At 31.8% G+C, this 11,406-nt stretch overlaps 2 protein-coding genes across 2 annotated transcripts; one reads left to right on the top strand and one right to left on the bottom strand.

Annotated features, from left to right (window-relative positions):
- The first annotated feature begins 383 nt into the window (after positions 1 to 383).
- ABCG11 (white-brown complex-like protein) lies at positions 384 to 6,060 on the top strand. The gene is made up of 10 exons (XM_088487870.1): positions 384 to 1,168; positions 1,617 to 1,906; positions 3,264 to 3,435; positions 3,538 to 3,660; positions 3,822 to 3,950; positions 4,087 to 4,281; positions 4,402 to 4,488; positions 4,752 to 5,024; positions 5,261 to 5,368; positions 5,468 to 6,060. Exons 1-10 carry the CDS (start codon positions 788 to 790, stop codon positions 5,822 to 5,824), a joined length of 2,115 nt encoding a protein of 704 aa, XP_088343996.1. The 5' UTR covers positions 384 to 787; the 3' UTR covers positions 5,825 to 6,060.
- Positions 6,061 to 6,792: 732 nt separating this feature from the next.
- On the bottom strand, positions 6,793 to 9,609 carry LOC107642199 (secoisolariciresinol dehydrogenase-like). The gene is made up of 2 exons (XM_016345502.3): positions 9,470 to 9,609; positions 6,793 to 7,742 (listed from the first exon to the last, which is right to left on the bottom strand). The coding sequence occupies exons 1-2, from the start codon at positions 9,505 to 9,507 to the stop codon at positions 6,968 to 6,970; spliced, it is 813 nt and encodes a 270-aa protein (XP_016200988.1). The 5' UTR covers positions 9,508 to 9,609; the 3' UTR covers positions 6,793 to 6,967.
- Positions 9,610 to 11,406: the final 1,797 nt, after the last annotated feature.

Raw genomic sequence — 11,406 nt, 5'->3', positions numbered from 1 at the left:
AAACCGATCCAAACCGTTTGTAATTGGATCAGATCGGATCGAATTTCCAAAAAAAGTTCATCCAATCCAAATTGCACCACACATAAAGTATTCGGATTGAATGACTTTTTTCCTTAAAACCGAACAAAATCGCATCGTGAACACTCCTAATGTCAGTCATAACTACCATACCATGCATGTTGATATTACACGGCACAATATTAGTACATATAGATTTATGAATTATGAATAATTATGTTAATTAGAAAGAGTAAAATGTGAACGGAGGATGGGACAGATAGAGTCATACAGATATGCTTACTGAAAGAGGGGGCGCACATACACACAGTATTATTGTTATATAGACGGATTAAAAAATATATATTAATAATAACACATGCCTTGAGTTAAATGGGGGTCGGTTTTGGCATTAAATGTTAGCTACCAACAACTAGCTGTATCCATTAATTGCTCCATAAAATGGCTCAACCTTCAGCACCTCATCATCTTCCTCTCTCTCTCTCTCTAGTTAATTATAGTGGTTCATTCATATTCATATTCATATTTGCATACCATAAACTAAACCCTTTTTGCATGGGACATCATCTCTCTTAAACCCTTCATCGCTTCCTACTCAGTCAAAGCTTCTCAACACACACAACTTTCTCATTCACCCTCACAAAACTCATGTTACTCCTTTTAGGTCTATAAACATAAACATACACTTGTAATTACCCTTTTATCCTTTTCTTTTGCTTCTATATTATATGCAGTTTCTGATCAATCGAAAGTAACTAGTGAAGTGGTTATGGAGATAGAGGCAAGTAAACCTTCGGGGAATAATAATAATAATAACAATGGAGGAGGGGTGGTTCCGGCGTTGAGTCCTCTGAGTGAGACTCTTTGGAGGGAGAAGACGGACACGGAGTTCATCGGAGACGTATCGGCCAGGCTGACGTGGAAGGATCTGACGGTTATGGTCACTCTCAGCAACGGAGAGACGCAGAATGTTCTAGAAGGTTTAACCGGTTATGCTGAGCCTGGAACCTTCACTGCACTCATGGGCCCCTCCGGCTCCGGAAAATCCACTCTCCTCGACGCTCTTTCCAGTCGCCTTGCCGCCAATGCCTTCCTCTCCGGCACCATCCTCCTCAACGGTCGCAAAGCCAAGCTCTCCTTCGGCACCGCCGTAACTATATTTCTATCATCACACTTATATATATTTTTTCTATTTTATATTACAATCTTAATTTATTATTTTAATTTTTTAAATATTAGAAAAATGAATTAAAATACTAATCATTACCCATATACTTTAATTATTACACGGCAAATACTCAATTGTATCTATCTTTGTATTAAGTTATTAATTGAGAATCTTTAAATTATTACCGTAACCAAAAACAGGCTTGTTTCGTTAGTCTTACTACTAATCATAAGTAATAATACTTGTCTTTTATCATTTTTTATGGTTTAGATTTTGTTAGGTATTGAACTTTGAGATGAACTTTTTGTTAGATTTAATCCATATCTATGTACATACCTAATAACCAACCAGCATATAATAAATTTTGACATGTGAGTTGGGTTAATTAGTTGGAACTTTATTAATTATTATTTTAACTTGGAATGATTAGGCTTACGTGACACAAGATGACAACTTAATTGGGACCCTAACAGTAAGAGAGACGATATCATATTCAGCAAGGCTGCGGTTGCCAGATAAGATGGCAAGGTCGGACAAAAGGGCATTGGTTGAGAGCACGATAGTGGCGATGGGGCTTCAAGATTGTGCTGACACAGTGATAGGGAACTGGCACCTGCGTGGGATCAGTGGTGGGGAGAAGAGAAGGGTTAGCATTGCATTGGAAATATTGATGAGGCCTAGGTTGCTCTTCCTTGATGAACCTACTAGTGGCTTAGACAGGTAGTTGGATTTCACTTTAACTGCATTTATTTTCTTTGTCCATCTGTCTATTTCTTCCTTCACAACTATTTTATGCTACAAATAATATAAATATACTTTATTTTTAAACATAAAATTACTCATCAATTCCATCACTCATATAAAAATATTGTAATTATATGTGCTTTTTATCAAGCTGGAAAAAATATTGTAATTATAACACTTAATATGTGGTCTATGTCTCTTTGAATACTAAAGCTTTAATTTGCAGTTAACTAGAGGGTTTGTTGGGAGGTTTAGGATGGGGAGATAATTAATGTAGTTGGGTTGACTAAGATACACTCCTGTAAGAGTTGAACTGGAAAGCATCAGGACAAAAACTATTATTTAATATATATAGTGAAAAATAAAAAATAGATACTCATTAGGAAGATGTAGTTGAAGATCCGTAGCCACTACTTTATTTCGTATTCTTCTTGTCCTGTTTCTATATTAGGTTATTTATTTAAACACAGGATTTCCTATTCTTGCAGAAAAGATAAAGTTGATGCAATAAATAATTAAAGGCTCATTTTAATATTTTTCTACATCATCATATCATCTATTATATATATGAAGTCACGATTAAATAGGCACATATGACATATTATAAATTCGTAAAATTGACCTTTGTCAACTAAATCATCTAACACTACTACAATGATTTCTATGGGTTTATTAATTTAGTATCTGTATTTAGTATTTATTTATATTTTTATAACCACAAAGCCATGATAATATTAAGTGGAAAAAATAAAAAATTAATTTTTAGTTAGCCAATATCAATTAATTTTAATATTTAAATTAATAATTCAAAATTTAAGATTAAAAATTTATGATTTAGAATTTAGATTTAGGATAAACAAAATAATTTAAAAAAATAATATTAAATGAAAAAAAGGTTCATTATTTAATATTACTCTAATTTATTTTCCACCTTCTTGATGAGACACAACAGTAGTTGTAAGATAAATTAAAAAGCAGAGTCTTTGTTGGTTACGATAGTTATACGATTTTAATAACAAAATTAGATTACACTTTTTACTTTATATGATTAAAAAGTAAATTATACTTTTACATTTTCACAATACTTTTTACTTTATTTTTTAAATTAAAAAATATTATCAAATATTTAAGAAACCCCAGATAAATTTTGACAATATTTTTTAAATGTTGATAAAAGTTGTATAGCCACATTAATTATAGACATAGTAGCATGCATAAAAAAAAAAGTCTGTATGTGCTGAATTCATATGTTCTCTGTTTTGATTTTCTCTTCTAATTTTGTATAGATTTTCTTATCCCAATTAAAACTTTACATGTGTTGTTGTTTTTGCAGTGCTTCGGCTTTCTTTGTGACTCAGACACTGCGTGCATTGGCAAGAGATGGAAGAACAGTAATAGCTTCCATTCATCAACCAAGCAGTGAAGTGTTTGAACTCTTTGATCAATTGTACTTGCTCTCTGGTGGCAAAACTGTTTACTTTGGCCAAGCTTCTGAGGCATATGAGGTACCAATCTACCAATAATAATAATACTATTTCTAAATTCTTAAAATTATTCATTTTTATGTGATTGATTCTGAGCATTATTATGCTGCATGCTTTCAACAGTTCTTTGCACAAGCTGGTTTTCCATGCCCTGCATTGAGGAATCCATCAGATCATTTCCTTAGATGCATCAACTCTGACTTTGACAAAGTCAAATCAACTCTTAAAGGGTCCATGAAACTCAGGGTACTATTATTCTACTCATCTTTATGCATGTCATAATCTTGACTATTGCAACATTTTAGTTTCATTCTTTTTAAGATTGTGGTTATGATCAGTCCCTATTTATGACAATTATGAATTTATATATGTTCCTTTGCTAAAATGTTTTAACTTTGTTATCTCAGTTTGAGGGAAGTGATGATCCCTTGGATAAGATCACTACTGCTGAAGCTATCAGGACTCTTATTGATTACTACCGCACTTCTCAGCATTCTTATGCTGCAATACAGAAAGTGGATGAGATATCCAAAGTTGTAAGTACAGAAAGTACATAAATTTTGTTTTTAAAACAGTATCCAAACACAGCCTTATTGCTATTGATATCAACTGCACCAAACTTAGCACTATGCAAATGAGTAATCTTTTTTTTTTCTTCATAATTTTCTGCAGAAAGGAACAGTGCTTGACGCAGGAGGAAGCCAAGCTAGCTTCTTAATGCAGTCTTACACTTTAACAAAGCGCTCCTTCATCAACATGTCTAGGGACTTTGGTTACTATTGGCTTAGGCTTGTGATCTACATTGTGGTCACTATCTGCATTGGAACCATTTATTTGAACGTGGGAACAGGCTACAATTCAATTCTGGTACTTGGTTTCTTTAGATTTGAAGCAAATTCAAAGTTGGTTGCGGTGAATAAATGATGCATGTGGATTTTAGTTTGGCAAGAAAGTTGATTTAACTACCTATGTTATTGTTTTTCTTAGGCTAGAGGCTCATGTGCATCATTTGTGTTTGGTTTTGTCACATTCATGTCAATTGGTGGATTCCCTTCATTTGTTGAAGACATGAAGGTAAGTCATTAAGCCCTATGTGGTTACTATTTCGCCACAAATATGACCTAATATAATACTCTCTCAGTTTCACAATAATCAGTTGTTTTGACTTTTCTGATACGTTCATGAATCAATGCTTTCCGGTACAAATTGCATCGAGAATTATTGATTCATGATAGTATCAGAAAATGTTAAAACAATTTATCATTGTGGAACGAAGGGAGTAGTACTAAGTAGGTATAATTTTCATAATGTGATTATATATTGTGTGTTAATTACAGGTTTTCCAAAGGGAAAGACTGAATGGGCACTATGGTGTGACTGCATTTGTGATAAGCAACACATTATCTGCAATGCCATTCCTGATATTAATAACTTTTCTGTCTGGAACAATCTGTTACTTCATGGTTAGGCTTCACCCTGGTTTTTGGCATTACCTCTTCTTTGTGCTGTGCCTTTATGCAAGTGTCACAGTTGTTGAGAGCTTAATGATGGCAATAGCTAGCATTGTCCCCAACTTCCTCATGGGCATCATAATTGGAGCAGGGATTCAGGTATGCACATGCACATTCAATCATATCCTCCCTATTAAATAAATCAATGCTCTTCTTATAAAGTTTTAAAAATACTATGCTGACATGACAATTGTATTTTATCTTATATGGAAACGAATCATGTACTTGTTCACTTACTAAACATAGCATTTGCTCAATTAATTTGTTATATAGATTCCATTTAACTAAAACTTATGGATGAATTTTCTTTTTCATGATTGATAAACTACTCTTAGGGAATATTCATGCTGGTGTCTGGCTACTTTAGGCTTCCACATGATATTCCAAAGCCAGTCTGGCGCTATCCAATGTCATACATCAGTTTCCATTTTTGGGCACTACAAGTAAGAAAGTTTGTGACACTTCAATTCTTGTGAATGTCTATTTATTATTTCTCAGTTCAATTTTTTAGACTATTGAAAGCAATGAAAAAACTCTTGCAGGGACAATACCAGAATGATCTAACTGGCTTGATATTCGACAACCAGACGCCGGATCTTCCAAAGATACCGGGCGAATACATCCTAGAGAATGTTTTCCAGATTGATGTGAACAGATCAAAGTGGATAGACCTAAGTGTGATCTTCAGCATGATTATAATCTACCGCATAATTTTCTTCATAATGATCAAGATCAATGAGGATGTGACACCATGGGTTAGAGGGTACATTGCTAGGAGAAGGATGCAGCAGAAGAGTGGAACTCAGAACACAACTATTGCACCTGATGTTCTTGCTCACTCACCATCTCTTAGAGCTTATGTTTCTACTCAAAGAAGAAATGGCACTTCCAAAAGTTGAAAACAAAAAAAAAAGAGTTTGAAATGAACAACGAATGAAATTCTTATGATTTTTATTTATATACATATTTTTATCTTTTATTACAATGTTGACATCCCTCTTGGTTAGAAGAGGGTACTAAAAAAGCTGAAAAGAAATTCGGTGTGTTTATGATTGTTATCAGAGTCTTCTTTTTTTTTTTTTTCTTTTGTAATTTTTCTGACCTAATTTATGCAATATATATGTATCTGCTGCTATTTTGATAGTGTTGGATTCAATTCTGCAGGAGGAAAATACTACCCTTTTGAATGTCAATTGAGAGGGTGGTGAAATCCATGGTGATAAGAGAAAACAATGGATAGAATGAAACTAGAAAATTATAACTTAGAAAAGGTAATTACAATGAGTCTATACAGCAACTTGGTAACTAAACCTGATTTACAATTTGTAACAAACTCAAAAGGTTCTATCTAAAGTCTCTAACACAGGGCATGGAAAGTTGGAAATGCTTATTGAGCTAACAATAACTTTTTTTTAACAAAAAAAAGAAGAAAAAAATTGTGTCCTAATGGTCAATTTGTCATCATGATGATGGCAAAGCTAATTTTAACAAATGTGAATTTAGTGATGAAACTCTCTAAGTCAAACACTTAACTGGAAGCAGAGTGTGAAAAATTCAAGAGTGATGAACTACAAGGGCACTTTGGTGGAGCAAATTAAATTAACTAGTGATCATACTCCATTGATATTGATTGATACACAAGCTTAATCATTCTTAATTCATGTTGTGGAGTATATATGAAAAATGAGTCATATCAGTCATTCTGTGCCTGTGTATCCAACTTATTTAGATGTTAGACAATCTCATTTATTAGAACAGTAATATTAGGGAGACAATAATTCGAAGTTATCTTATTTAACTTAACATCTATAATTTCATATATGTAACATTCATAATCACACACTTATTACATTTTATCAGATTCTAAGCAAAGTGTACGCTGAAGTTACGATTTTACATAGCAATGCAATAACCTAATTTTAAATCAAGTTTACTTATATGTTATTAAGTACTGCACTTATTAATTATTTCATAGAAAACCCAATTGCACGTTTACAAAGATTCCATAAACGATGAGATGACGATGAATCGAAGATTCCAATTTAAGATTGTGAGAACACACCAAAAATTGGATTGATTGTAGTGAAACCACCATCCACAGCTAGATTATGACCACTGATGTACTTGGACTCATCACTAGCCAAATAAAGTGCAGCTTGTGCTACATCTTCTTCCATCAAATGAATCCCTTTAAGATTGGAATAAACATTTAAACACCCTTCATCATCAAGTTTGAAGAACTCTTTAGCTGCATCATTTGCAATAAAGTAAGGAGACAAGCAATTCACTCTTATCCCAAATTTTCCAAGTTCAGCAGCAGCATTCTTTGTGAGTCCAATTAAGCCATGCTTGGAGCTTGTGTATGCATGAGTTGCAACTCCTCCAATGCTTGAACATACACTTCCCACATTTACAATACTACCCTTTTTCTCTGGGATCATCACTCTAGCTGCATGCTTGATTCCCAAGAAAGGCCCTGTGAGGTTAACTCTAAGAACGCGCTCGAATTCAGACACATCATTATCAAGAATGCTAGGCTTAGCATCATCTATTTGCATAGCATTGTTAACAATTATGTCTAGTTTTTGATACTTTGATATTGCTAAGTTAACTGCATTTTCAACATCATCTTCTTTAGTTACATCACAATGTACATAGGTTGCGAATTGAACTCCTATGGTATCTTGGAGGGCGAGTCCTTGTTGGTCTCGAATGTCGGCAATCACAACCTTGGCGCCATTTTTGCAGAACAGCCTTGCCATGCACTCACCAAGGCCCCTAGCGCCACCGGTAATCAAAACCACCTTTCCTTCAAGTCTAAGCAAAAATTTACAGAGCAGTTCAAATTCTTGAAAAGGAACTATAGCATCACATTTATCAAATTTATATTTCTTTACAATTCATAATTCAATAATGTACCTCAAGTCCTCAATAGCATATATTCAACTAAAGAATGCACAACATTTATTCCAAGGCGGACTCGAACTCGAACTAGATACTTATTTAAGCACGAGTGATTAACTCATTCGGTCAAATTAAATCGGTTAACTATGTTATGAATTTACTTATTATAATAGTTGGATTTAGGACAGTTAAATGGGTTTAGTCGGATTAAACTGCAAAAATTTTTCATTAAATGGATAATCCGTTTACAATTTTCTTGGTCCATTTAATTTTTTTTTGTTTTGTATTTTCAAAAAGATTCAGTTCATTTCTAATTTTTCTTTTTATCCAATTTAAAAACTCAATCCACTGCTAAAAAATAGTTTATATAAATTAGACCCAAAATATTGATTTTTTTTCAAAAAAACAAAAAATAAATATATTAGCGCGTATAACCTGCTAAACTAGCCATAATTAGTCCTAATCTAGAAATTGAGACTAATAATTGAATAAAATCTAAATGGACTTGCCTGTATACTTCTAGGTTTACACAGCCCGGACTTAAATAGGTTGGGTTGTCTCGTTCAACAATCTTAAACCCCTAATTGAATTAATTATGTTACGTGTACATTAAAATTAATTATTAAAATTAATTATAGTATAAAATAAATATTGATATACGAATAGCATTTTTATATGGCTAGTTAGATACACTACAGTGACTAGGCTAGTCTAGAATTCGAGGGCAATATGTTCAACTAAAGTCTTAGCTGTACTTTTTTTTTTGGTTCATGGAGTCTTAGCCGTACTTAACTCTATTTTATAATATGTCATTGGCTCATTGGCTGTGTTATTGTTTTGGGCCTTGACCCATTCCATAAATGAAAAAAAGGTCTATGGACTAAATCAAGCCCATATTATGTTTATGCTTTTGTTATTAATAATCTTATAAATTTAATTTCAGTCCGGTGACAAAAAATATTCAATCCCAAAAAGGGGGTTCATGTAAAATTAATAAGAGATAATATTCAATTTGGTCCCTAAATTTACATGCAAGTTTTAATTTAATCCCTAAAGTTTCAATTGCTTTTATTTAGTTCTCAAATTTTGTGAACATAACTCGTGTTAGTCCTTGACGTTAACAGAATACTGTCGTGAATAGCCGGATGCCACACTAAACTTTGTAAAATGATGTCGTTCTAGTTTTGGCACTCAAATAACTCAAAAACAATATCGTAAATGGTGTTTATTAAAATTACCTAATAAAATAAGTGATACGATGTCGTTTTTGAGTTATTTAAGTGCCAAAATCAAAACTACAACATTTTACAAGTTTTAACGTGATATTTGATAGTTTATAACAGCGCTCCATTAACGTTTTTATACTAAAAATCGTCTCAGAGACTAATATGAGGCACATTTATAAACTTTAGGGACTAAATAGAGGTAATTAAAATTTCAAAGACTAAATTGAGACTCATGTGTAACTTCATAACCAAATTGAGTATTAACTCAATTAATAATATTCTGATTGATATTCATGCAGAGATAGATTTCAATATTGAAAAAAAAAATTAAGCATTTTTGCCTATGAAAGTCACCCCAAAACAATATGCACATACACACATAAGTTAGATAACATATTAGTTCATAATTAATACCTTTTTGCAGCATGTGGGAGATGTGAAAAGCTTGCCATATTAACAAGAGATCACTACAAAATTATTGAACGCACAATCTTTAATTACAATTGAAACCATAAGCAGAACCTCTCCAACTTATATAGACAAACAAAGTTTTATCCACATGCGTGCATATACTAAAACATTTGAGTTTTTAATTATTTAATTAATTAGCACATTTATAGCTCTTAGACCAAGTATTTGCAATAATTTAATTTTAATTCATAACTATTTATTATTGTGACGTACATAAGCATCGGTATTCATTACGAGAAGGGACAATTCGATGTTAGATTACTTAACAACCAACTATTTCAAAGCTTATTATATTATCTATTTAGGGAGAAATGTTATATGTATCACTTTTTTATATATTTTTTATTAAAATTTATCGAAAGAAAGTGAGATTTTAAAAAAAAAAAATGACTTTTATATAATAAAGAAATTATGTACTGAAATATATCTAAAAGATAATACAAATATCATTTTCTTGGAAAATCTGAAAATAACTATTTGAATTAATATTTAATTTGCATGTGATCTTGTGTTATAATACGGAGCAATGCTGGTTAGTTACGTCAACAGCTGATGTCAGCTTTACTCTGAGAAAAATAGAAAACAAAATCTAGCTGCAGGTGGGAATTAATTATTAGATCTAACAACCAACATATATGTACCGGTGAAATCATCCTCAAGTTTATTATTCGGATATTATTAAAGATTTTATTATTCTATTATAATATTTTTGTGTTATTGATAGTTTATTATTTAATTAAAAGATATATGAATTAATGTAAATAAATTAAATATATATGTAAATATATGATAATTAATTTAGTAGCTATTTTTTAATATATATAATATTGTTGTTTATCAAATTTTTATTAATAATCTCATACTCAACTATCAATCTAATTATTTTTATAAGTAATTTAATGGTTTTCTTAGATTTTGAAAAGAAAAATCGAATTAATGTTATATAATATTTTTACTTTCTTTTGTTGGAAGTGTAGTATGTAGAAGTAATTGTAAAAAAAAAAAATTGTTTTATTTCATATAAAAAAAAAAAAACATCTCATAGCATGCATCAACGTTAAATTTACCAAATCTAATAATTTTCACGTGCTAATCTAATTCAGGAAAAAGAGATTGTATATAAACTAATTTTCAGTTCATACTTCTAAGATTTAACATTCCAATAGGTCAGATTTTAATTTTTCTTAACTTGTTTTTTTTTTTTTTTTTGTCTATCTTCACTCTTGGTGTTTTTTTTTTAAATTTCTCACAAGAAGATAATTTTTTTTACAAAAAAATAGACTAGTATAAAATAAAATAATATTTTCTATGTGAACTAAAAAGTATCATACCCCAGAGGCGCAGGTTTCAGAAGAAAAAGATTAAAGAGTAAAAAAAAAGGAGAGAGCAGAGTTGAGAGTGAATGGAATCTCATTGAACTGAAAATTTGAGCCGCAAGTTATAGAGAGGAAGAGTATTTATAGACAATTGAAACCTAGCACAAGGACTAACTGACTTAGCATCCTGCCAGCTCAGCTAGCATCTAACTGCAACCGACTGAAAGTTAACTAACACACATTTCTAGAAGCTTTTGCAAGTACAGCTTAACAGCAAGCAGAATAACCAAAAGCTAGCTAACTGAAAGTGGGAAAGGCAAAAATAGTGAGCCCTTTGCTTGTTGCTTGCTCCACATGACCTCTACTATTATCTCTAGTTTTCTTTTCTTCTGCTGCTCATGAAGCAATATAAGAAGGGACACTATCCTCTTACATCATATCAAGTTTCCTTCTTCTTTCTATTGCTAACAATTCTAATTAATGCTATTGGCTTCCTTGGTAACTGCTTGTTGATCATTGATATTAAGCTTGTCTCAAAAGTTAAGAAAGGCTTCTGAATGTATT

This window comes from Arachis ipaensis, chromosome B5 (assembly GCF_059453495.1).
Source record: "Arachis ipaensis isolate K30076 ecotype BB chromosome B5, ASM5945349v1, whole genome shotgun sequence".
Classification (NCBI taxonomy): Eukaryota; Viridiplantae; Streptophyta; class Magnoliopsida; order Fabales; family Fabaceae; genus Arachis; species Arachis ipaensis.
The sequence above is the reverse complement of the archived record's forward strand: the minus strand, read 5'-3'. Positions and strand labels throughout refer to the sequence as shown.